The sequence below is a fragment of the Penicillium nucicola genome (genome assembly GCF_028828085.1).
Source record: "Penicillium nucicola strain IBT 29836 chromosome Unknown utg000003l, whole genome shotgun sequence".
Taxonomy (NCBI): domain Eukaryota; kingdom Fungi; phylum Ascomycota; class Eurotiomycetes; order Eurotiales; family Aspergillaceae; genus Penicillium; species Penicillium nucicola.
Genome location: NW_026643127.1, coordinates 1611833 through 1635387, shown reverse-complemented (window position 1 = coordinate 1635387; position 23555 = coordinate 1611833). Strand labels below are relative to the sequence as shown.

Below are 23555 nucleotides of genomic sequence, written 5' to 3'. Positions count from 1 at the left end.
CACTTTCAACTTTAAAGTGGAAGCGTTCTCGGTGTTTTGATTTCTGTGATTCCAAATGAGGAATCATATCACCCCTGCCGTCGATCCATTCTCCACTACAATCACCAAATCCAATAATTTACGACTACTGTGCCTCTATTGTATCTAATCTACCAAATAATGACGACTGTCTGGGCATTTGTTCCGAAAGAATTTCAAGTTATCGTATCCAAAACCTCCAGGGCACTTCCCACCAGATGAAGGCTGCCAGTTATTAACACCGTCGCGTTGATATGCTCTTGATTTCCACAGAAGCCGGGATCACCACTATCAGCTGCGCATCGAATGGCCTCTTGTACTGTTCGTACCACAGTGACAGCTGAAGATGCGTCACTGATCTGCATCCAATGAGCCGCTAAATCATTCTGCGCTTTAAGATCCTCCACTGAGCCTCCGGAGTATGTCATGGAGACCCTTTCAGCATCGGGGGCATCGTGCTGTTTCCATGTAATGTTGGTACAGAAAATCACATGATGAAAGACCGCTTCTTTGGGATTAAGCCAATGCGACATTGCCGAAGTTGTGATTTGGTGGAGATGATCAAGAAGCGCAGTAGCATCTTTGGTCTGCTTGTTGAATATCAGGACCCTCGTAGCGTTTGGCTCCTCTGCCATCTTTTTGGCAGCCCAGGCACCCAGAACCTCAATACTTTCCATGGTATGTGCCCCGTCGAGCAACCATCGACTCTCAAGATGGTCCCGTGTCTCACAACGACCCGGCCATTGCGCCCGTTCAAGACCTCGGCGGAATTTATCAGGCAGCGGAGACAGAAATAACGTTTCAATATCTGGCATATTCTCATATCCCAATCGAGAAAGATGCTCCGCAGCTACAGCTATAGCTAGACTAGCATTGATCCGTTGAAAGTCTCCCGCGAGACCGAGATTGATGTGTTCTAAGTCCGGATGTATTGTGACCACTCGCAGACCTACATTTTCTTTCTTTGCCAGTTCCCGCAGAGTGGCCAAGGCTCCAGGCTCTTGTGGTGTGGTGAACACTGGAACGCCAGGTTTCATAATGCCGCCCTTGGCCCATGCAATTTCCTCGATGGTGGAACCGAGTATATCGGTATGTTCAAGCCCGAGACTGGTGATAGCGCAGACACTGGGCTGGCAGAGGATATTGGTTGAGTCGAACCTTCCTTCAAGGCAGGCCTCGATGACTGCGGTGTCTACTCCTTCCTGGAGAAATGCATGGAGGCCCATCAGTGTGAGGAATCTAGCAAATGGTGGACTCTGTGATGGTGACCTGTTGTCCATCCCCAGTCGGTCCCATATTTCCGACATGAAATGGGAGAATTTGGTCTCATCAAGAGGCGTCTCTCCAAATGTGCTAGTTTGTGGCGTTTGGATTCTGATCCTTTCCCGCACGCTGCGCAGATGCGGCGATGTATAGAGACCAATTTTTCTAAGCTTGGCAGGTGTTTCGTCGGAAGCGTTACCCTCATCGGTCAAGTATTCCGCCAATATCGAGAAGACAAAGGCTGCCGTAGATCCTTTGCCTTTGGAGCCGGCGATATGGATGGCATTTAACGCGTTGAAGTCGGCGGGCTACTCCGTTGTCACTGCCTTAACATCTCCAATTCAGAAATCAGGGCGATACAGATCTCACCTGATATCCAATTTCTCTGCACCAGCTTAGCATCTGCTCTATGAGCAAGCTCCGGTCGTTGAGCGCAATCGTCTGCTGTCTTGACTCAAAGTTCGTGGGTAGGCGGTTCAGCCGATCAAGTGCAGCCTTGTCACCTAATAGTCAGCACTTGGCTCAGCAAAGCGACTTGGGGTCGACATTACCGGATATATTTGACTGGATGGTTTCATATTCAATTCTCCCATGTTGATGGACGCGAGTTTACGGAAGATGATGATTCTAATTCAAGCCCAGACACCTCAAAAAACGTCACAAGTGGCGCGAGGGAGAACAAGGAAGACCTGAAATGTGTCTACATTTTCGATTTCCGATCGACGATGCAGCCACAACTTAAGGTTTTGTCACCGCCATCGATCAATCTGAAAATCGATATCTTCATACTTGTTTGGGGCGCAGATCGGCGCAGGTCGATATTTGCAAGCGCCAATCATGAGCTTTTTTCAGGGGGCAGATTGATAGTCTAACCCAAATTGGTATGGCTCTCTGCAATGTAAGCAACAAGTAAACATATCTCCGTCTGGCTCAGTAAGTATTCGATCAAAAACAATAGTCGATAGCTCACAAACTATAGGAAGATAACCCACATAGTACGTCATAGCGGATGCGCCTCTGTTCCACTCTAGACTTCGTAATCACCACATTTTACCGGGGTCTCCTGGTGAGCGGGAGCGGTGATGGCCCGAATATGAGAGATTCATGCCAAAATTTCCGCTTGCAGTTAGTATCGTCAACAGTTGCAAAGGGTTGCTAATTTTTATCACGATAACCCTAACGGCACACGGCGGTGAAGCGAACCATACACAGGATTGCTTTGTCTCAAATAGCGCTCGTGCCCCGACATTGCACGCAGTCGCAATCTTGGTCTCGGACATATCACTGCGCAGTGAATATTAACATGCAACTACAACAGATCCAAAATACGACCGAGTTCAAAGTCTCTCGAATCCCTTCGGTCTTGGCTAATCTCGGTATCCCTTCTACTGTCGACATTACTTCCGAAATAATTGCAGTAGAGGGTGCCGTGATTCTGGTTCAAGCTATATCAGTGATAAGCCGGGCCAACAGCCTCGAAGATTCAAGCGGACATGTGGAACCTATAGCCGAAGGCGAAATTCTACCCATGGCTCTGGGAAAGCGCCGCGCGCTGCGAAAAAGGAGCGGAGATGTTCCGACCCAAGTGATGACAGGGGAGATGGTAAATCTGCTCTCTCAGAGTGGTGTTGTTGGCACAAGCCTAGGTTTCAATGACGAGAAGGAGCGGCCAGTTGAGCTGAAGGTTTTGGGAGCTGTGGTATTAGCGGGAAAGCAAGTGAATATGAAAGACTCGGCAGTTCCTCGCCGACAGAGGCTGGAGAAATCAGCGCCGATTGTTGGAGTAGTCGGAACATGCATGGATGTCGGAAAAACGACCATGATCTGCAAACTGATTCGCGAACTCAAAAAGAAAGAGATGAGGATTGCGGCCGTCAAACTTACCGGGGTGGCTTCCCTAGGCGACTTACTTAAGATGGGTGGTGCAGGGGCGGACCCTGTTATGGGGTTTATGGATGGGGGCTTGCCGTCGACCTGTGGCGATATAACAGAGGTCACGGAGGTAGCTTTGGGCATCCTTCATCAAGTTAATCAAACACAACCGGATCTGATCGTGGCCGAGTTTGGCGACGGACTGCTGGGTGAGTATGGAGTCGAGCAGCTTGTGCGTTGTCCGGATATCCGACAAAACACCATTGCATTTATTTTGAGTGCAGGCGACCTGGTTTCTGTATATGGAGCTCGGGTACTCATGAAGCTTTTTGGCGCTGAAATATCGCTGAGCACAGGACCCGCAGTCAACAATCTGACGGCAGCGCGTTATGTGGAAGAGCATATAGGAGGCCTAGCTGAGAGCAATCAGCATGCGATACCCAAGACGATAGCTATGGTGGAGGCTAAGTTAAAGATATTCCAGCCGATTTGAATTCCGCTCTTTGGCCGTTCTCATCACTGTGGAGGATTATGCATTTCGGTTGTCTCATCTCCATAGATGCCTCTTGATAGTATCAACCTCTGTTAAGCCAAATACTTAAATGAAAGACAGTAGATAAGACCATCGCCAGCCAATCCTAACGAAGAAAATAAGAACAATAGCTGCGATAGCTGCTCGTTTCACGGATCCTGACTCATCGTTCGAAGAGTTCGAGTCCCCCATGAGAAATATTTCAATATACAGCATTGCAACCTGTTATATCAGGACCACTGATATCCAAGATCGTTCGCGTCCAATATGGTCGATCAAGGTTACAGCGCAGAGAAGAGAAGCGATAAACTTAACTGCACCGAAAACCGTAGTCACGGACAATTTCTCCGATTGTCCTCCGATCCGAAACCAACGTGAATAGTTCGGGGGCGTATGCTGTATTGCGATGAGGCTCGGCAATCAAGAATAGGATGGGTGCTGCATACTGGTGAGAGAATTTGCCCTGGACCACTGTGCAAATATCTGCGAAGAGATCACGAAAAGCATTCTTCTCTGTTTTGACCTGAGCGTTAATTGCTCCTTCACAGTTTTCAGCCAAGACTCACTTAAGCTCTGACTGTACTCCGTGTTGAGTTGAACCTGGATGCCTCTAATATCTGACGCGAATTTGGGGTGATCGTTGGACAGACCCTATAAACTCCACAGTGCATATGTTGCTTTGTCCCAGTCTCCCATTTCCCCTAGATAACGGGGACTCTCTTCGCACAGCAAAGATGATACAAAAGACAACCCTACAACAATATTCTGTATATTCTAGGGAATGATCCACTATCTGGCGCTGGTGCTAGAAATATGCAACGAAGCTCCCCAAGCAGAGCAATACTTCACAAGTCAATACAGCTAAGTCGAACTGGACCCGAGTATACATACACCAACCATAATACCAATACACTGCGGCATAGCAAACATGCCAACAAGCAGTCCTCAAGCATGAGCAGGTGTAATTCTTGCCAAATTAGTCAGTTCCACAACACAAGCCTGTCCAATTCCGATTGATATGATAAATCGACCCGTATATAGTTGGCCCAGATTTCCAGCAGACGTAATGACAATTATAAAACCTGCTAGCCAGAGGATGCAAAATTTTCGCATCTACCATAGCAGATCGATTCTCTTGCAAAGGACGAAAGCCAAAAACGTTGATAATTCAGTCAAGGTGTAATAAACCTATCTTTATGTAAACTGGTATGCTTTGATTGATTTCAACTGATAGGGCCTAGGGATATGAGATACCTCGATTTACTATGCTGCCACATGGTCCAACTGCGTACGGTTCGAATGCCTTAGGCCCAAATACTGTAAATATCCATGGATGTTTGAGGATTTATCCGATGCATTGAAATGCCGAGAGTTTGTGGAGATTGCAAACAGGAACAAACAGACAAACAGACAAACCGGCAGAAAAAAGGAGATAACAAGTGAAGCAAACAGTGCAAACACCTTTTGGACCAATGAGACACCGCGACAAAAAGGCGGTCGGTCTTGTAGGTCACGTGAGTAGAATATTACAAGGACGGCGGTGTGGTCTAGCGGTTAGACTCGTCGCCGTCCTTCGCCGGTTCAACCCCTGGGGTTCTCTTAGCTTCTTCTCCCTGGGGGTGCCGGCAAGCACAATCTTTGGAAATAACCCTGAAGGCACAGCCGCCATGCATATTTTTTTTTCTGCTTTTTCTTAGACTATCCTGCTCTTCCTTCACTTTGAGCCTGCAGTCGTATCTTAGTTCACCTAGGCGCATTGTCACCTTTTATTCTAACATCCCACTCTGCAAGTTCCTGTCAAATATCAACTTCGATGATCGCTTAAAATCGTCCCTAAGTGATGCCAATATAACCATCACAATACCCGGATGACATCTGGCCAATGACAACCGGCAGCGGAGGGTCTAGTGGAACCCTCTGGGTCAATCAAAACACGTCTCTAATTGCCTGCAGCACCTCGGCTTCTTGGCTGTTTTTGCTTTTTTCGTGTCATGCCAGTTCTGTTCTTTTCTGCCTCTTTCGCAGCGGAATACTTCTAGCTAGGCATTCACTAGATCACCGCAATGCTTCAATCCGTCACGATTGCCAGCCTCAACCTTTGACGCGATGCCGAGTGCGCAAGTGGATTTAGGCTCAGGCGGGCCCCTTCCCGAGCCCGACCGCGATCTCCGTTATCCAATCCCTGAATATCAGCCGCTTCTGGGGGTCGTGTTCCAGTCCGACACAAAACACACTGACTTCCAACAAATTCTCATTACGGTCTGCACTGCTTGCTCATTGCTTATTTGCTCTGCTTTAAATGGATTGCTCACGCTCAATATTGCTGGAATCTCATCAGAGCTTGGATTGGCCCCCGGCTTTGAATTATGGTGAGTGTTCATCCCTACCCCACCCACGCCAATGGGTATCGTCCAGAGTGGACACCGGCTACACCGAATATGGGAATCTAATAAAGCTACTAGGCCAATGTCCTTGTTCTTTCTTGCTCAGGGTTGCACCTTTATCCCGGCGGGATCATTGACAGACGTTCTCGGCAGTCGAAGGGTGTTTTTATCAGGTTGCTTTCTGCAGACTGTCTGTTACCTGACCACCGGACTTGCCCAAGATGGGACACAGCTCATTGCTTCTAGAATTGTGTCTGGCATGGCATATTCAATGTGCTTCCTTTCCTCAATGAGCATTTACAGAAGGAATTTACCCGTGACAAAGCTACGGAATCTGGCCTTTTCCCCTACCACTGCCTGTCAATATGTCGGCCACGGCATGGGAATCATACTCGCTGGTCTTCTTTCGGTGACCACCGGCTGGCGATCAGGGTTTCATTATGCTGCTATCATTAGCCTCTGTTGTTTCCTTATCTCAGTGTGGATCATTCCCAAACATGTCGATGATACAAAAGGTATCCCATGGAGAAAGTTGTACGAAGATATTGACTGGCTTGGAATATTGCTGGCCAGTTCCCTCATGTCACTCCTTTTCTTTGCCTTGGCGTATGTATACCCTGCCACTCCTCAGACAACAGCTTATTAACAGGTCGGACAGTGCCATCACAAACCACGTTGCGAACATTTGCAGGTCAGGTCTTTTTATCCCCCTCGCCCTTGGGTGGCTTTTCTTGATTGCGTTTCTGTTTTGGCAGGACTGCTGGGAAAGAGATAGCACACAAGGCGTGCATGATTCACTATGGACCAATGGCCGTTTCCTCTGCATCAGTCTGGTTGTGTTTTTTGCCTACTTCTCGTTTCACTCGTCTTTGCAACTTGTCGTCCTGGTTTTCGAACGAGTACAGGGTCTCTCTGTTCTTCAATCTTCTTGGAAATTCCTGCCAGTTCCAGTGGCTGGCGCACTCGGCAGTCTACTCACAAGGAAGTTCCTGCCCCGGCTTCAAGCAAACAAGATTCTTGTGATTGCTATCATCACCTCGAGTCTCTTACCAGTCATAATAGCTATGCTCAACCCGGCGTTGTCGTACTGGGGATTTGAATTATTCGCCGTTTCATTCGGTTCAATTTCGCTGAGCGCCATCTTTCTTATCTCGACCATGTTTATTGCTGAAGATTTACCTTTCGAGACTCAGGGTCTAGCAACAGGAGTGATCTGCACAGTTGCCATGGTCGGATCGTCTATTGGCATGTCGTTGGCTGGGTTCATCTCGTATGACGTGACCACACCTAAAAGACCACCACGTCGTGGAAGCACCTCTCTCGTCGAGTCACCAGAAGCAATAATGAGCGGCTATCAAACCGCATTTTGGTTCTTATTCGCAATGAACTTGTTCGGTCTCGTGATCACCGTGTGTTGTCTGCGGAAAATTGGATACTTGGGACGAACGTTAATCTCAGTATAATCATCACATTCATCTTGTTCAACCTCGGTTGTTTAATGGGGCTACTTATACTCCATTCCTGAGCTTTCGTCTCTTGCCCAATCGGCGTACTTGTGCACTGAATATCGCTCTCCCACTTCGCAGGAGGGATCTAGACTTAGATATCGCCTTCACCAGCAATTGGCCATAAACGACCGCTTCAGTTACTACCTTCCCCTCTCGAGACCACAGGAAATGAATAGCATCCTATTCCAACCCTCCGTCATTTCATCTGAGTAACCATCCTCGGCAAATATTGATGCCAAGAGTACAACAACGCAATCTCGTCCAGACGCAACGAGAATAAATACAGAGCAAGATACTCAAGATCTTCAGTCTCGGTCCATGAAACCCCCACTTGATTCGACCATGACACCCCCAATGCAAAACATTCTCTTCATCACATGCCCCGAGCATGGCCAGTCGAACGTAATACTCGCAGTAGCAGAAGAGTTTCTCCAACGTGGCGAGTATGAAGTACACATAGCCTCCTTCCAGCCCTTAGCAGCACGCGTGCGAGCAATAAACGACCAAGCCGAACATGACCAAGTTGCACACTTCCATACAATTGCAGGCACATCTATGAGTGAGCTCGTCGCTCGCAGTACACCAGATATATGCCACAAGCCTGGTCTTGCCGGTACACTCGACGGCTGCAAGAAGATCAACGCCTCTGTCCTTGCCTGGACACCTGAAGAGTATCTACAGTCCTACCGAAGCTGTCTCGAGATCCTAAAAGTCGTCCAACCAGTCGTCGTAATAGTCGATCCGCTTCTACATCTCGGTCTAGACGCGGCCCGCAATGCGAAGATGAAAATAGTCGTTCTCTGGCCCGTTCTTCTCAAGGATGTGGTGATCATGATACAGCCAAAGCTCAGCATCCTATGGAAATACCCTCTGTATGCCACACACCATCCCCAACCCAAACAACAAACAAAAGAAACCCAACTAACAACCCTCCAGCACAGGATCCGGCTATCCCTTCCCCCTCCCCTGGCACCTAATCCTCCCAACAATCTACATGGTCCTCTGCTTCGGCCTCATCGTCCGCTGCGGCAAACCAATGCGCAACCTCCTCCAATGCCGCAAAAAAGCAGGAATCACAACCCCCTTCCCCCACCTAATCCCCTACTGCGAAAACCACCTCCACCTCTCCCCCTGCTTCCCAGCAATGGACTTCCCCCTCCACGTCCCCAAGAACGTAATAAGCTGCGGCCCAATCCTCCGCCCCCATACCTCCCTCGCCTCAACCGATCCCTCCCTCAACGCCTGGCTAACAAACCCAACAATTCTAATATGTCTCGGGTCCCACGTGCGCGCATCAGAAACCGACGCCTTGCAAATGGCCCGCGCCATTCAATCCGTCCTCACCCAATGCCCTGATATGCATGTCCTCTGGAAACTGAGATATGACTGGGAAAGCTCGTCGCGCGTGAAGGCCATCCTCGGCCCGTTGGTCTTCTCCGACAAGGTACGAGTCGTGTCGTGGATCCAGCCAGAGATTATATCGCTTCTGGAGAGCGGGCATATAGTTGCTTACGTGCATCACGGTGGGGCGAATTCGTTTTTCGAAGCTTGCAAGTACGTTTCCCTTGATGTCACTGTTTGATCTACCCAGAACGGGTCTGCGGTAGATCGTGGTTGTGATTGTGATCATGCTGACTGCGCTTTTCAGGGGGGGCATTCCGCAGGTTATCCTGCCACAGTGGTTTGATACATATGATTGTCCGTCGCGGGTAGAATGGCTGGGCATTGGGGTACATGGGAGTCGGAATGTAGCGCCGCAGATTGGGACGGCGGAGCTTTCTTGGGCTTTGCTACGGGTTCTTAAAGATAAGGGGATTCAGTCGCGGGCTAGGGCTATTGGGGATCTTTGTCGGACTACTGTTGGGAGGGTTGTAGCTCATGACCGGATTGTAGAGTATTTAAAGAGAGATTCCTGAGCTTTTCGAGGGTCTTGATCGCAGCTTGGAAGATTGACCTTGGTATAAATTGAACTCGACAGAAGCTAATCATTAACATTGCACCACGGATAAGACGGAAATGGAAAATATGGCAATTATCCAGAGTACTGTAGCATTAACATGTCTGATCATGATAAGTTAAAGTTAATAAACACTAAGTCGTCATCTATCTAGTCCGTCCAAGTCATACGAAACCCCCAAAACACACACGCAAAACAAAGTCACACAGTCGATAAATCTCTTAGGACACGTCGAACATCCTCACGAGCGCGGTTCAACTCCTCATCCACAGTGCCATTAGCGTGACGTGCTTTGACTTCGTAATGCAGCTCCACGAGCTCCTTTGCACGACGGAGGTCATTTTGGTCCGTTGGCGTATTGGCAGCGCCGGTAGATTCTGGATTCGCACCTTTTTTGTGCACGTTGACTAGTGCGAGTGCCTCATTGTGGCCCTGTACGAGGTGGTCAGATTTGGGATTTGTTTTTGTTGTACTTAAACTTGGGCTCGCGATTGTCGGCATGTGGAGAGCCCCTCATTGAGGCGCTAATGCAGATGAATGGAGGAAGAAGGACTTACGCAGACGCGGAGGGAGTTGATGTCTGAGAGGATTTCTGCTACTTGCATGATGAGGTGGTTCTTCTGCTCGTTCCCGGGTTGTTGATGAGGTTTGGTTGCTTTGCGATGGACTCAGTCGGCCACGGAACTTGCATGTCTTGGCAGACGCAAGGTCTGTTGTATAGAATGTGTGAAGGAATACGTTAATATGCATTAATCACTGCTAATATATAGTATCCAGGGTCTAGTTATTCTAATTAACATCACGCCCTTCAGCCAATATCTTGAGATATGTGTTTTGCTATGAACTCGCAAATCGCGTCCTGAGTGATTCCAGGTGGGTCCGGGCCAACCTCATCGACTTTGTGTCAACTCTGGCGATTGGACGCACCTCAGTTGGAGATATAACTGTCTCTACCTCTTTGAAACTACCGCTCTCTTTAGACCCATCTATCTTTAAACATGGTCGCAAGCGCCAAGGCAATCAAAGCGCTAGGCAAATTCGCGTCTTGCGATGTGAGCTCATTCCCACAACCATCACACAAGAAACAGCAGTGTTAACCTATACAGATTGGAGATGCTCTCGTGAACCTCGGCCTTCGCCATGGTGGTTATCTCTCTGGCCTAAAGATGTACAGCCCAGGCTCAAATGGCACAGTAGCCAAGATCTGCGGACCGGCATACACCGTGCGAATGGTCCACGCATCCGACAAAACCTCGCCAAACCCCCCGCACCACTTCGTCGACGGCATTCCAAAGGGGAGTGTGGTGTTTATCTCCCAGCCAAAGGGACTCATCAGCGCATGCTGGGGCGGTCTCATGAGCACGCGCGCAAAGAAGCTCGGCGCAGCGGGTGTTGTGATTGATGGTCGGTTCCGGGATGTTGCTGAGCATCGCGAAATGAACTTTGGTCTGTTTGCGCGTGGGTTGAGTATTCTGGGCTCGAATACTTTTACTCGATCTTCGGAGCTGGATGTGCCCGTTCAGTATGAGAATGTTGAGGTTGATGAGACGGTTACTATCACGCCTGGTGACTACATCATTGGCGATCAGGATGGTGTGGTGGCTGTTCCTGTTGGGTATATCGAGGAGTGTGTGAGGCTTTGTCAGGAGCGATTTGAGATTGATGAGGAGACGAAGAAGTGTCTTGATGCTGGGGAGGAGATGGGTGCTACTATTAAGAAGCTGCGGAAGTAGGTGTTTTTGAAGACATCGTTTGATATGAGGCTTCTTGGTGGCTAATGTATGGAGTATTCATCTGATGTGCAATTTCGCAGAGTTGCTCTGCAGCAACACTACGCATACTGGAGATAATACGTAGTTATCAGGTATATTCTAGGATGTCTCTTTTGAACAACTTCCTAGTCATCGGACAGTAATGCCCCCGGAGATTCCAATCTGGAATTCGACGTCCTTGAGCTCGGCAGGTCTTCCGATGTTCGGAGCACCGAACCGACATTCCCTTTGACTCATTTGCATCGGTGATACTGGATTTTTTTTTGTACAGCCGGTGTTCAGATAAGCAATACTGGTGAAAGTTTGTCAAATACGTATATAGTCTCCGATCGAGTGTAGCATAGAGTAGATGGCGTTGTAGGTGCATCGCCGTCGGCTCTAGCACTACATGTATTGCTTTTCCTAACTAGGGTCAAGATACGCTCTAGTGGAATAAAGAAACTCGTAAATACTCTCTCCATTGATCATAGAATCCCACTAAGAAGCAAAGTGTCTCCAAAGCCTCTACATGTATGGGTAAAGATAAAAGCGGCCGGTGCGGAAGCCGACAGTTCTCCGCATTGCGCTCGGAGAACACCCGACGAGATTCACCTCGTCAGCTCCCCGACACCTTCTCTTCTCCTCAATTGCAGCTCTCCCCAGTCGCACCTCAAAATCCTACACAATGGCTTCTATCCGCGCCAATTGCCGCAAGATTATGTGTATCGGCCGTAACTACGCGTGAGTCTCCCCGCGCCCAACCTCGGGAGGTTCCGACGTGCGTCAGCACTTTGCTCAGGCCGAAATACTAACAGCTTTGGATGACCCCAGCGATCACATCACCGAGCTGAACAGCGCAACCCCCAAGCAGCCCTTCTTCTTCCTCAAGCCCGCCTCCTCCATCCTCATCCCGGGCGCCGGACCCGTCCTCCGCCCCAAGGGCGTCAGCCTCCACTATGAAGTCGAATTGGGCTTGATCATGGGCAAGACCGTGCGGGATCTCGATCCCAATGATGAGCAGGGCGCGCTGGACGCGATTCACAGTGAGTATCTCGGCACCCTCTGACCGATGTGCCAAACAGAGTGGTCGGGTCATCAGCAAGGCCATTTACCTTGCGCGAGGTCAGCAATCGCTAACACTTCTTCTCCAACCCATAGGCTACATCCTCGCGATTGACATGACAGCCCGCAACGTCCAAGATGAAGCCAAGAAGAAGGGTCTCCCCTGGTCAATCGCCAAGGGCTTCGACACCTTCTGCCCGATCTCGGAAGAAATCCTCAAGTCGCGCATCCCCAATCCCCACGACGCATTCCTGCGCTTGAAGGTCGGTGATGTTGAGCGCCAGGCTGACTCCACCAGCTTGATGCTGCACCGTATCCCCAAGCAGTTGGCTCAGATCTCGCGCGTGATGACGCTTGAGAAGGGTGATATCGTTTTGACTGGTACGCCGAAGGGTGTTGGTCAGGTTCAGGCTGGTGATATCATGCGGGCTTCTATTGAGGTCAATGGCAAGGAAATTGAGGAAGGTCGTATTGAGGTTGAGGTGCAGGACCGTGAGGGACGGTATGAGTTTAAGGAGACTTAGATTTGGTCTTAAGGATGATTACTGTATATACTGATTAGAATATAAAAGGATCAGAGAGTTGATGTTTCTACGAATTTTGGCTGAGTTGATAAACTGCTTCGCCATGACCGCAGAGGTACACCACAGGGATAACATATATGGTAACGTTATTCGTTGAAGCTCAATGACTATTTTCCAGCAATCTGAACACCTGCCTCGACCAAAGGAAAAACACCAGCTTGATGAGAAATTAACCGCTGGAGTTGACGTCAACGCCATCATATCATTTCCAGCCCAGTGAATGTCAAAAGTCCGCATTTAGACATGCGCTGCATAAATGTGCCAAACTCTAATCAGACTGCAGAAAGCCCTAAGTCAGAATGACGCAGTTGATCCAACTTCATGACTTCAACACATCTTTATAAATATCGACTTCCTAAGACTGACTCAATCGTATTATACACTTCCCAAAGAGCATTATCCTATTCAACCCTAGAAGCAACTATGCCTTACCTCACACTCAGAGATGATGCCCAGCTTTTCTACAAAGATTGGGGCAACCCCGAAGGACCAATCGTGACATTCTGCCACGGCTGGCCCTTAAGCAGCGACAACTGGGAAAACCAAATGGTCTTCCTAGCCGACCACGGCTACCGCGTCATTGCACACGACCGACGCGGCCACGGACGCTCCACCCAAACCTGGGAAGGAAACCACATAGACTTCTTCGTCGACGACCTAGCAGAGCTATACGCGCATCTACACGTCAAGGATGCAGTCATAGTGGGACATTCCCACGGCGGCGGCGAAGTCGCGCACTATCTCGGCAAGCACGGCACAGATCGCTTCAAGAAGGCCGTCCTGGTCGGTGCCGTGCCTCCTCTGATGCTCAAGACTAGCGCCAACCCCGACGGGCTGGACAAGTCTGTTTTCGATTCCTTCCGACAGGCGATGCACAAAGATCGCGCCCAGTTCTTCTTGGATATCCCCAGCGGGCCCTTCTTTGGGTTCAACAGACCCGGCGCCCAGAAGAGCGAGGGCCAGATCCGGCATTGGTGGCAGCAGGGTATGAATACCAGTTTCAAGACGGCGTATGACTGTGTTAAGGATTTCTCGGAAACGGATTTCACCGAGGATCTGCAGATGATTGATATTCCGGTTCTTGTTCTTCACGGTGATGACGATCAGGTGGTTCCTATTGGCGCTGCTGCGTTGAAGTCCGTGAAGCTTTTGCCTCAGGGCAAGCTGAAGGTCTATAAGGGGGGCTCCCATGCCATTCATAACACCAATATTGATGATGTTAACAAAGATTTGCTTGATTTTATCAAGTCTTGAGTCTTGGGCTAGGGTGGGAAAGCCGCTCTCAATATCAAAATGAACGTGCAGAATTGTCAGATATTCCTGTTATTCTACCTCTCGTTATATTGTAGTAGATTATTATCTGAGTAAAGCGCTGAGGTGTATAAAATGCTCATTCGAATTATGCAAGCTCCAGCGACGGACCATGATGTGGATTGAAGTGGCGAAGCTCCTTGGATAACTCATTGATCTATAAGGCGGTTCAATTGTTCCCCCGTTCTCCGGCTCTTGAGGCTTATTGCGTGTCCATCATGCTAGGAAGATGGTATAAGTACATTTGAATACTATTTACCGAGGCTCAAGTCCACATGGAGTGCTTTTGCATTCTAGGCCTCTTTTGTGAAGCTCGAGATATGATTATACAACTCTAGGGTTAAGAAATCACAATTAAACGTGACTTTCTTAGAAGAAAAGCTATGTACAGTCGGACTGCCTGAACTGTTGGTTGCGCCGCGTTAATTTTTTCTAAGCAATGACTATTATACAGGATTCAAAGGTATTTTTGCTTTTTTCAAGACTGAATAACTTCAAGAACAGTCTTTCCCAGCCCTCCTTTTCCCCTATAGACTACTCCACATGCCTCCCTTACCTTTTCAATATCCCTCATATTCACCTTAGATCCAACAACAGACACCACCTTCCCCTCTTCCACATATTGCCGAAGACAATCCAGATCCTTTCCAGTAGGATCTAGAAACCAGTACATATACCCCACACCCCAACGCCACGCGCGTGCTCTACGTAGTGCGTCGCTTGCATTGAGAAAGACACGCCCTACCAATGGGATGCGAGGATTATCGGGCCGTCGCATGACACTCGAGGCTTGCAGAGTTGTAGCAGAGGGCATTGTGGAAATCGATACGATGAGTCCCGTTTTAGGGACCATTCGGGAGAGATACTTCATAGCGTCGCCTGTGGTGTCAAACATGAAGTCGACAGAGCGTGCTGGAATGATTTCTAGAGGATCATTTTTGGTGTAGTCAATGACTGTAGTAATTGTCAGCGACTGTAGACGAACAAATAGATAGAAGATAAGCCAGGAGCGTACTTTGGTCGACTACACCTTCACCGAGAAGTTCAGGAACTAGAGGAATCTTCGAAGTCGACACTGTAGTGATGACCTTGCCGGCATGAAACACATTCTTGGCCAGTTGGCATGCAAAGGCCCCTGTGCCGCTCACTTAACGCAAAATTGTCAGCTTGCTACATATACCAATCAGCGATAGATGTGACTTACATCCAGAAGGAATAAAGACAGTTTTACCCTCCAACGAGCCCTCATACTTGTTCAATACTTGCAATGCCGTGACACCCGCCAGCGGAATTGCAGCCGCATCAGCAAAGGACAGATTCTTAGGCTTCAGGGCAATATAACGCTCTGTGCTTTTGGCATATTCACTCCATGCACCTGCGGATATAGAAGTCAGTATAGGTGAAGGCCCGCTTCTCATTACCATCTTACCTCGATTCGCCTCTGGGAGTCTCGTATAGACCTCGTCTCCGACTTTCAACTTCTTCACTTCCTTTCCGACCTCCACAATGACTCCAGCTGCATCATAGCCGATCATATACGGGAACCTGAACGAGTCAGAATAAGCACCAAGTGGCTGGAAGATGCGAATCTGGGGGTTTACGTACGTCTCTTTCATCGCCATCTTAAAAACCCCATCTGCTTTCTTCACATCGACTGGATTAACACTCGCAGCATAAACTCGGATGACGACGTCTTCATCGTCAGTGACGCTTGGCCGCAAGACTGTTGACAGCTCGTACTTCGATGGGTCGGTGTAGGTGGGCGCCGTCACTGAGAGCATTTTCGTGGCCATTGTGGCGAGAATAGTAGTTCAGAGACCCTATCTGAAAAAGACACCTGGAGGAATAGAAGTTTGACAAGTACTATTTGGAGGCTTATCAAGTTTTTTGATGCATACTGCAGTTCAAGGCTTGTCGTTAGCCTACCTCGTTCGGGCCAACTACTGTCTTGCCTAAACGTGGACCCGAATTCCGCGTGCGGGATTCGGGGAGTTCCAATCCCGACATGTGTAGATTTTGTGTGCTCATAATATAAGTCATCTTGCGAACTCTTACTCGATGTGCTCTACTATTGATACTTAACATAACTATCCAGATGCAGTAGCGATATAATCAATATTTATATTCCCGAACTGCTGAATTATGCTCACAGACGAGAGGGCAGGAGACATCCAGAGTCCGATCATGCGTGTGAATTTAGTATGTTTTTAGGAGGATCTTTGCGCTCCCCCACACTACTGAGTTTGTCACCAAGTTTGTGGATATCATTGTAGGATCTGCTATTGAAATAGACTTTTTGGTACGGCGCGCCCTCGCAAGCTCGGGGACATGAAACCATCCGGTGCTAGATTGGTGACCACTTGCAAAATTCTCGCCTTCGATACGAATGGAATTGCTTGCGAGATGACCGCATAAGAACATATTTCTTACGTACACTCTCTACGGCAGTCCGCTACCGCCATCAGCTCAAAATTTTCGTGTCCTATATTTTGACGTCACTTCTTAACACGGCCTTACAGCCTTACAGCCCTAGAGGGTTATAACTCTTACTTTTTGTAGAGACTTCCATGATTCAATATTATTAAAAGGACTCTATTGTGAAAAGCACTTGCCCTAGTATTAGTTCTAGTTCACTATATAAGTTATTAGGTACGGCATGTGGGGAGATAATGGGCTATGGGCCTTGGGAATATGATGAAGTGAGCTAGGGCTCTCGGTATAAAGTACGACGTTTGGAAGTCAAGTGAGGAGTCTATAACGCCATTTGATCCTCATCTTGCATTGTTGCTATTCAGCTATGATTTGATCCTGGCACCTCTCGAGCCTTTCACCTATATAACGTTACAACGAGTGATAACATTGAGAAAATATGAAAGTTAGTGCTCATTTATTGTTTATCTCATCCACTAAGTTTGAACCCAGCTAGTTAAATCTGGATGTGATGGGAGATCGAGAAGAACGAGACTAGCATAAGTGATGGTATAGAGCTCAGCTCTTAAATTTCTTTTACCAGACCACCTAAAACTGAAGGATGTTAAACTAGTCTGTGGAGCAGAGCCATAAGAAAAGATCGAGAAAGCGCGAAAATGATATTAGAACAAAACTCAAAGACGTTGAAAGAAACAAAAGAAAATATATATTATAAGAGACACCGTGAATCCTACTCAAATGATCAAAACAAAAGAACGATAGTCGCTCAGCGCACCGATAAAGAAACCCAATAAATCATTAGATCATTAAATGAAACCAATCACCAAAGACATACCTCTAAACACGATCCTTATCCTTCAAACCCGCAAAGTACGTGCGAAGAGACTCCCAATCCATCCTATCACGAAGGAAAGCATTGCGCTCATCCATATCATCCAAGCCAGCAAGAAAGGCATCAAAGTAATCCGAATACGGCCACCGATCTTCTGGTCGTGGTATAGGCATCGTGAGCTGCCATCGCCGGTACTGATCAGCAGTCTCGAAGTACTCACGAGTCGTACGGCCACTTTGGGACATGACAAGGCTCATGGCAAAAGAGTTCATTTCGTCGATAACTTCACGCATCCGAAACATATTGTCATGAGTATGGCGAAGACGTTTTTTGGCGCGGCTGAGATCAGTGGCGAGCAGAGTGTTTTGGCGGTGGAGCTCATGGTTCCAAAGAAGGAGAGTAGCAATGCTGCATGGAACTTCCTTTGGTGGGGTGTTGGAGTCGGTGCCGTTTTTCTGGGAATTGGCTGTGAGACATGGGGTTCTGTCATTGGGGATGGGACCAGGAGGAGGGTTGGAGGCTTGCGAAGACATTTGAGTATTGTTGTAGCCTCGAAAAGATGGGAAGCGCTTGGCTTTTTGAAGGAGAGGAGATGTGAGTGATGGAGATAATATGTGGAAGAGGAACAAGGAATATATCTAGACATTGAGATCACGAGATTGGAAGACTGTCAAGTACGGGCAAAACATCGCTCTTTCCTAGTTGGGAACCAGACCCAAAACCCTAAGATGAACACAAATTTCAGTCATTGGCAGACACAGTGACCCCAAGTCTCTACAGACGACTAGAGCGGCTTATAGTAGAATCGATTCACGAAAACAAAGTGCAATTACGTAGTACAGTCACTACTTCGAATAGTAAAACACATAATTCACATCCAAGGACAACGCCCTGAGGAACAAGTCACATTTTGGCCCGATCTATTGATTAAGTACGATAAAAGCAGCATCCTTAACCAAGAAGAGCGGACTAGATACAGACAAGGAAAAGGAAACGTGGGAAAATGCAGGAAAGATAGAGAAAACCGTAGTAGCAAAAGGTAAACGCACACAAACATGTCACATCTCCGTTAAGTGCAAGACATAGGAAACCATAGCAGCAGATAAAGAAAGCGCCGTAGGGCGTCGACAAAAGAAAAGTCAACTCAATGTGCGGAGACACAGCCCTGGGCCACTCCTCCCAGCCTGACTGCGGCGGAAATGCGAAAAACACAGAAAGCCACTTTTAACGCAGATTCTGCGATCGTATTTCGCATCAAGACGTCAAGGGTGTTAAGGAGTTTAGATGAGGTCAGCAACGTTCATGGGCATCTCCTCGACCTGGGTGCTGTAGAACTGCTCGATCTCACGGAGCATGCGAACATCGTCGGCGGTGACGAAGTTGATGGCAACACCCTTACGACCGAAACGACCACCACGACCGATACGGTGAATGTAGTTCTCGCGGTTGGCGGGAAGGTCGTAGTTGATGACCAGGGAAACCTGCTGGACATCGATACCACGGGCCAAAAGGTCAGTGGCGATCAGGACACGGGAAGAACCGGAACGGAACTCCTTCATGATAACATCACGCTGGCCCTGCTCCATGTCACCGTGCATGGCGGAGACGGTGAAGTCACGGGCAGTGAGCTTGTCGGTGAGCCAGTCGACCTTTCTGCGGGTGTTACAGAAGATAACGGCCTGGGTGATGGTGACGGTCTCGTAGAGATCGGAGAGGGTGTCGAGCTTCCACTCCTCCTTCTCAACAGCGATGTAGAACTGCTTAATACCCTCAAGGGTGAGTTCCTGCTTCTTGACAAGGATACGGACGGGGTCGCGCATGAACTTGGTGGTGACCTCAAGGACATCCTGGGGCATGGTGGCGGAGAGCAGGGTGACCTGGGTGGACTGGGGAAGGAGCTGGAAGATGTCGTAGATCTGCTCAGTGAAACCACGCTGTAGAGAGAAAAAAAGTTAGACCTGGTCGAAAACACGCGATTTTCACGGTATATCACTTACGGACAGCATCTCATCAGCCTCGTCGAGGATGAAGAGCTTCATGGAGGTGGTGGACAGAACACGGCGCTGGATCATGTCCTGGACACGGCCGGGGGTACCGACAACGACCTGGGGACCGGCGCGGAGGGCAGTCATATCCTCACGGACATTGGTACCACCGATACAGGCGTGGCAGTCGAGGGACATGAAGTCACCGATGGCGACAACGACCTTCTGGATCTGCTGAGCAAGCTCACGGGTGGGGGCGAGGATAAGAGCCTGGCAAGCCTTGACCTCGGGGTCGATCTTCTGGAGGGCGGAGATCGAGAAGGTAGCGGTCTTACCGGTACCGGACTGGGCCTGGGCGATGACATCGTTGCCTGACTTCGTTAGGCGCAAATTCCATTACTTTGGGAATACAAGGTAACTCACCCTTGATGATGGGCATGATGGCACGCTGCTGGATAGCGGAGGGACGCTCGAAACCGTAGGCGTAGACACCTGATCGGCCGGTCAGTATTTTTTACAACCCCACCAGATAAGACTTTAGGGTCACATACCGCGGAGCAGCTCGGGCTTCAGGTCCATAGCGTCGAAGGAGTCGGTAACCTCATCGTAGTTAGACTCGATCTGTCCTGTTGGCAGCGAAAAAAGCGATGTTAGCCTCCATCATCTCCCCGTCGTCACTCTGTCTCTTGCCCACGCCACCAAAAATCTGCCAACCAGTACCCCTGGCTGCACACAAGAAAAGTGAAATAAAAGGCAATACCGAGACTAGAGCGCTGCGAAAGGAATGTAGCACATACCCTCGGGAAGATCCTCAAGACCCTTGTCAGCCATGATTGCGGTTGTAGGAGGGGATCACAGATATCGCTGTGATCTGTGGTGGGGGATTTTTTTTTAAGCGAACTGTGGGGTGTTCGCTGAGTAGAAGGCTAGTACTACAGACTTCTTTTTCCAAGAAGTCTTTAAATACTAGGGAAAATGGAAGATTGATGTTATGTGAAAAACTCACAAGAATGGTGGGAGGAGAGAAGAGAGGGAAAGGAAAAAAATCGGATACCAACGTGCCGCCTCATTTGCTGCAACGCTTTTTTTTTTTACGGGTCACGGGGGCCTCACCGCCTTCCTGTCACGGGGAAGCGAGGAAGATTCGATTGTTGTATTGTTCTCTGGAGGCGCATGTGCTCTCTTTGATCCAGGCCTTTTTTTCTTTCTTGATCTGTAGTCCCATTGGGTTGGTGACTGTTTTTTGTCAGGGACCGTGGAATTCTTGAAAGCCCTAAGTGTGCTTTTTCAGATGCCTGACATCACATCTTTGCCGAGCCATCCACCGCAGGATGCAGAGGCTATACGTGAGGCCATTCCCTCCCATCCATTAGGAGTGAAGCCCAGTGGAAATGCCCTGCTGGCTACATGGAGCCTACGGGATGCCATTGGCACATTTCAACTTCTGCCGGACGAACTAATCTTGTCTCTGTTGGAGACACTCGACGGAGCAAGTCTGTTGAGTATCGGACGGACTTGCAAGGCTTTGTATGCGTTTACCCGGGCAGAGGAACTGTGGAAGGCGTTGTTTGTTCGGTAAGCCAAATCTTGTCCCCTGTTCCGTTTGAAATATATAGATCAACGCCGGATGTCGGTGTTGTCCGACCTGAATAAATTCAATGTATATCTTGTTCCAGATCCTTGTACTAAGTCTTGTGTCAGGGACCCCAAGGATAATTTCATTTGGCGAGGAACATGGCGGTCAACATACTTGAACCTGCCACCCACGAAAGTGCCAATGATCGACTGCTCGCAGTTATTCTCTGATGCCCTTTACCGGCCCTTCAACTGTGCACACATTTCATTAGACCCGTATGTGGCTAGGATTCCAGCGCGCAACCAGATTGCCCGCATGGCAGATCTGTCGCCAGAGGAGTTCCATGCAAAATGGACAGACCGACCCTTCATCCTCACCGAGCCTGTCAAAGCTTGGCCAGCCTACAAGAACTGGACAGTAGGGTCTCTTCTCTCCCAACATGGCCAGAAAAAGTTCCGCGCCGAAGCCGTGGACTGGGCTATGCGTACCTACGGCGACTATATGGCAGATAACGCTGATGAGAGCCCGCTATACCTTTTCGATCGATCATTTGTTTCCAAGATGGACCTTTCGGTTGGACAGCCAGAAACAACACCTGACGCAGCATACTGGCCGCCATCTTGTTTCGTTGAAGATTTGTTCTGCGTGCTCGGTGATGACCGTCCAGATCACCAATGGTTGATTATTGGACCCGAACGTTCCGGTAGCAAGTTCCACAAAGACCCAAATGCCACGAGTGCTTGGAATGCCGTACTACGTGGTCCCAAGTACTGGATCATGTTCCCCTCTGGTACAAAGGCCGCCCCACCCCCAGGTGTGTTTGTGTCGGATGACCAGAGCGAGGTCACTTCTCCGTTGAGCATTGCCGAGTGGCTGTTGGGTTTCCACGCCGAGGCACGCCGGACACCGGGGTGTGTAGAAGGCATTTGTGGCGAAGGTGAGATCTTGCACGTTCCATCTGGGTGGTGGCATCTAGTGGTGAACCTGGAGCCATCAATCGCTATTACACAGAACTTTATTCCTCGTGGTCATCTCGATGCTGCGTTGGATTTCTTGTCGAACAAGCCTGATCAGATTTCTGGTTTCCGGAAGAATGTGGCTAACCCGTACGAACGGTTTGTCGCTGGCATGCGCGAGTCGTATCCTGACTTACTGGAGCAGTCTTTGGAGGAGCTGCAGAAGAAGGCTGATGGAAAGAAGCGTAAGTGGGAGGATATCGTTCATGGAAAGACAGAGGATACACCCAATGGAGATGACAGTGGGGGAGGCTTCAGCTTTGGGTTTGGAGATGATGGGAGTGATGTCGAAGTGCCATGAGCCATCGCTACAATTCAGCTCTACAAGCCAACGCCATTTCCAACAGAAGGCATTCAAAATCAACAAGTGCAATGTGATACCCAGATTAAAGATTCATTCAGATCTCTTCTCCTTCGCTACTATTCTGCAAATCTGCAAGTCTATCAACACCGAAAAGCTTAATGACACGCAATAGTCTTGGAAGCCGGAGTTCCCTCTGAGAATGCCAGGTATCCAACGAACGCGCCCACTGCGACAGCGATCATGACCGGCCCGTTGTACGTCATGAACAGAAGCCTAAAGCGCCAAGTCAGCAATCCAAAAGCGAGGACGATTATTTGCCGACACCTACATGATGAAGAAGCTATAGAACACCTGAATGGCATACAAGGCAGCCAGGGTAACCTTTCCGCGACGCGCCAGCGCTGCTTTGTTGTCCCTTCCTACAAGCAGAGGTGAGCCTTCGTTGTGGGTGTGATGGATCGCGTCCACCAGGCCGTTGGCAATGATAGGGTCGGCGATCACATCGTCTGCAGAGAAGCAAGGCATCAATGAGAGGCTTGCTCAACCAGAGTCTACCACCTTCCCATCACTTCTCGAACAGCCAGCTCGAGCTCGAACACCCCAGGTAACACCCAGCTACCTGGGATGCACAATCCTCGACAAGTACCTTGACCACGGAAAGAGTAGAGAACTTACCACCTGTATTGGCGGACGTAGCCACAAATGCAGCCAGACGCTGCGCATGAGTAGCTTCGTATTTCCGAGTCACTGATCGGATTCCCTCGTAGCCAGCAGTGAGGATGACGATCGCGACGAGCGAGAAAAGGAACGAGAAGGGACCGGTGATGCGCCAGCTGCGGAAGATAATGCACAGGTTCTCAGAGGACCAGTTAAACAGCATCTAGTAATTGACACAGATTAGCTAGATCTACCACAGAAATCCAGGACTCCGAGTGATATCTCACGTTCATATTGCATTGCCCGCCCATATCCATATCCCCATGATCCATACCACCATGACCGTGATCCATATGCATCGAGTGGTCCATATCGAGAACTGGCAATAAAGCGATCAAATAAAGAAACCAAAGGCAGGGTAATCCCAAGCACCGAAAATCAATTGAAGGTCCAAAGACTCACCAGGAACCGGGGAGTACGAAGAAGCGACAAGCAACGCTGACGACAAGAGAG

The 23555-nt window shown here is 48.9% G+C and overlaps 12 protein-coding genes across 12 annotated transcripts; 6 read left to right on the top strand and 6 right to left on the bottom strand.

The window, feature by feature from the left end:
- Positions 1 to 194: 194 nt before the first annotated feature.
- Positions 195 to 1683, bottom strand: N7511_004195 (tetrahydrofolylpolyglutamate synthase; the record flags this gene model as incomplete). Its single annotated transcript, XM_057126620.1, has 2 exons — positions 195 to 1589; positions 1651 to 1683. The coding sequence occupies 2 exons, from the start codon at positions 1681 to 1683 to the stop codon at positions 195 to 197; spliced, it is 1428 nt and encodes a 475-aa protein (XP_056985510.1).
- Positions 1684 to 2584: 901 nt separating this feature from the next.
- On the top strand, positions 2585 to 3646 carry N7511_004194 (uncharacterized protein; the record flags this gene model as incomplete). Its single annotated transcript, XM_057126619.1, has 1 exon — positions 2585 to 3646. The coding sequence occupies one exon, from the start codon at positions 2585 to 2587 to the stop codon at positions 3644 to 3646; it is 1062 nt and encodes a 353-aa protein (XP_056985509.1).
- A 4273-nt stretch (positions 3647 to 7919) lies between these two features.
- Positions 7920 to 9159, top strand: N7511_004193 (uncharacterized protein; the record flags this gene model as incomplete). Its single annotated transcript, XM_057126618.1, has 2 exons — positions 7920 to 8449; positions 8514 to 9159. The coding sequence occupies 2 exons, from the start codon at positions 7920 to 7922 to the stop codon at positions 9157 to 9159; spliced, it is 1176 nt and encodes a 391-aa protein (XP_056985508.1).
- A 576-nt stretch (positions 9160 to 9735) lies between these two features.
- Positions 9736 to 10139, bottom strand: N7511_004192 (uncharacterized protein; the record flags this gene model as incomplete). The annotated part of the gene is made up of 2 exons (XM_057126617.1): positions 9736 to 9966; positions 10092 to 10139. The coding sequence occupies 2 exons, from the start codon at positions 10137 to 10139 to the stop codon at positions 9736 to 9738; spliced, it is 279 nt and encodes a 92-aa protein (XP_056985507.1).
- Positions 10140 to 10532: 393 nt separating this feature from the next.
- On the top strand, positions 10533 to 11267 carry N7511_004191 (RraA family protein; the record flags this gene model as incomplete). Its single annotated transcript, XM_057126616.1, has 2 exons — positions 10533 to 10586; positions 10641 to 11267. 2 exons carry the CDS (start codon positions 10533 to 10535, stop codon positions 11265 to 11267), a joined length of 681 nt encoding a protein of 226 aa, XP_056985506.1.
- A 703-nt stretch (positions 11268 to 11970) lies between these two features.
- Positions 11971 to 12871, top strand: N7511_004190 (fumarylacetoacetate hydrolase family protein; the record flags this gene model as incomplete). Its single annotated transcript, XM_057126615.1, has 3 exons — positions 11971 to 12026; positions 12117 to 12328; positions 12444 to 12871. The coding sequence occupies 3 exons, from the start codon at positions 11971 to 11973 to the stop codon at positions 12869 to 12871; spliced, it is 696 nt and encodes a 231-aa protein (XP_056985505.1).
- Positions 12872 to 13354: 483 nt separating this feature from the next.
- N7511_004189 (alpha/beta fold hydrolase) lies at positions 13355 to 14185 on the top strand (the record flags this gene model as incomplete). The annotated part of the gene is made up of 1 exon (XM_057126614.1): positions 13355 to 14185. One exon carries the CDS (start codon positions 13355 to 13357, stop codon positions 14183 to 14185), a length of 831 nt encoding a protein of 276 aa, XP_056985504.1.
- Positions 14186 to 14720: 535 nt separating this feature from the next.
- On the bottom strand, positions 14721 to 16035 carry N7511_004188 (NADP-dependent oxidoreductase; the record flags this gene model as incomplete). Its single annotated transcript, XM_057126613.1, has 6 exons — positions 14721 to 14726; positions 14799 to 15196; positions 15258 to 15389; positions 15447 to 15617; positions 15672 to 15787; positions 15848 to 16035. The coding sequence occupies 6 exons, from the start codon at positions 16033 to 16035 to the stop codon at positions 14721 to 14723; spliced, it is 1011 nt and encodes a 336-aa protein (XP_056985503.1).
- Positions 16036 to 17509: 1474 nt separating this feature from the next.
- N7511_004187 (uncharacterized protein) lies at positions 17510 to 18037 on the bottom strand (the record flags this gene model as incomplete). The annotated part of the gene is made up of 1 exon (XM_057126612.1): positions 17510 to 18037. The coding sequence occupies one exon, from the start codon at positions 18035 to 18037 to the stop codon at positions 17510 to 17512; it is 528 nt and encodes a 175-aa protein (XP_056985502.1).
- A 747-nt stretch (positions 18038 to 18784) lies between these two features.
- On the bottom strand, positions 18785 to 20320 carry tif1 (putative eukaryotic translation initiation factor 4; the record flags this gene model as incomplete). Its single annotated transcript, XM_057126611.1, has 5 exons — positions 18785 to 19438; positions 19502 to 19860; positions 19913 to 19981; positions 20041 to 20115; positions 20287 to 20320. The coding sequence occupies 5 exons, from the start codon at positions 20318 to 20320 to the stop codon at positions 18785 to 18787; spliced, it is 1191 nt and encodes a 396-aa protein (XP_056985501.1).
- Positions 20321 to 20780: 460 nt separating this feature from the next.
- On the top strand, positions 20781 to 22382 carry N7511_004185 (putative F-box and JmjC domain protein; the record flags this gene model as incomplete). Its single annotated transcript, XM_057126610.1, has 2 exons — positions 20781 to 21064; positions 21191 to 22382. The coding sequence occupies 2 exons, from the start codon at positions 20781 to 20783 to the stop codon at positions 22380 to 22382; spliced, it is 1476 nt and encodes a 491-aa protein (XP_056985500.1).
- Positions 22383 to 22540: 158 nt separating this feature from the next.
- On the bottom strand, positions 22541 to 23413 carry N7511_004184 (low-affinity Cu transporter; the record flags this gene model as incomplete). Its single annotated transcript, XM_057126609.1, has 4 exons — positions 22541 to 22658; positions 22714 to 22891; positions 23061 to 23265; positions 23330 to 23413. The coding sequence occupies 4 exons, from the start codon at positions 23411 to 23413 to the stop codon at positions 22541 to 22543; spliced, it is 585 nt and encodes a 194-aa protein (XP_056985499.1).
- Positions 23414 to 23555: the final 142 nt, after the last annotated feature.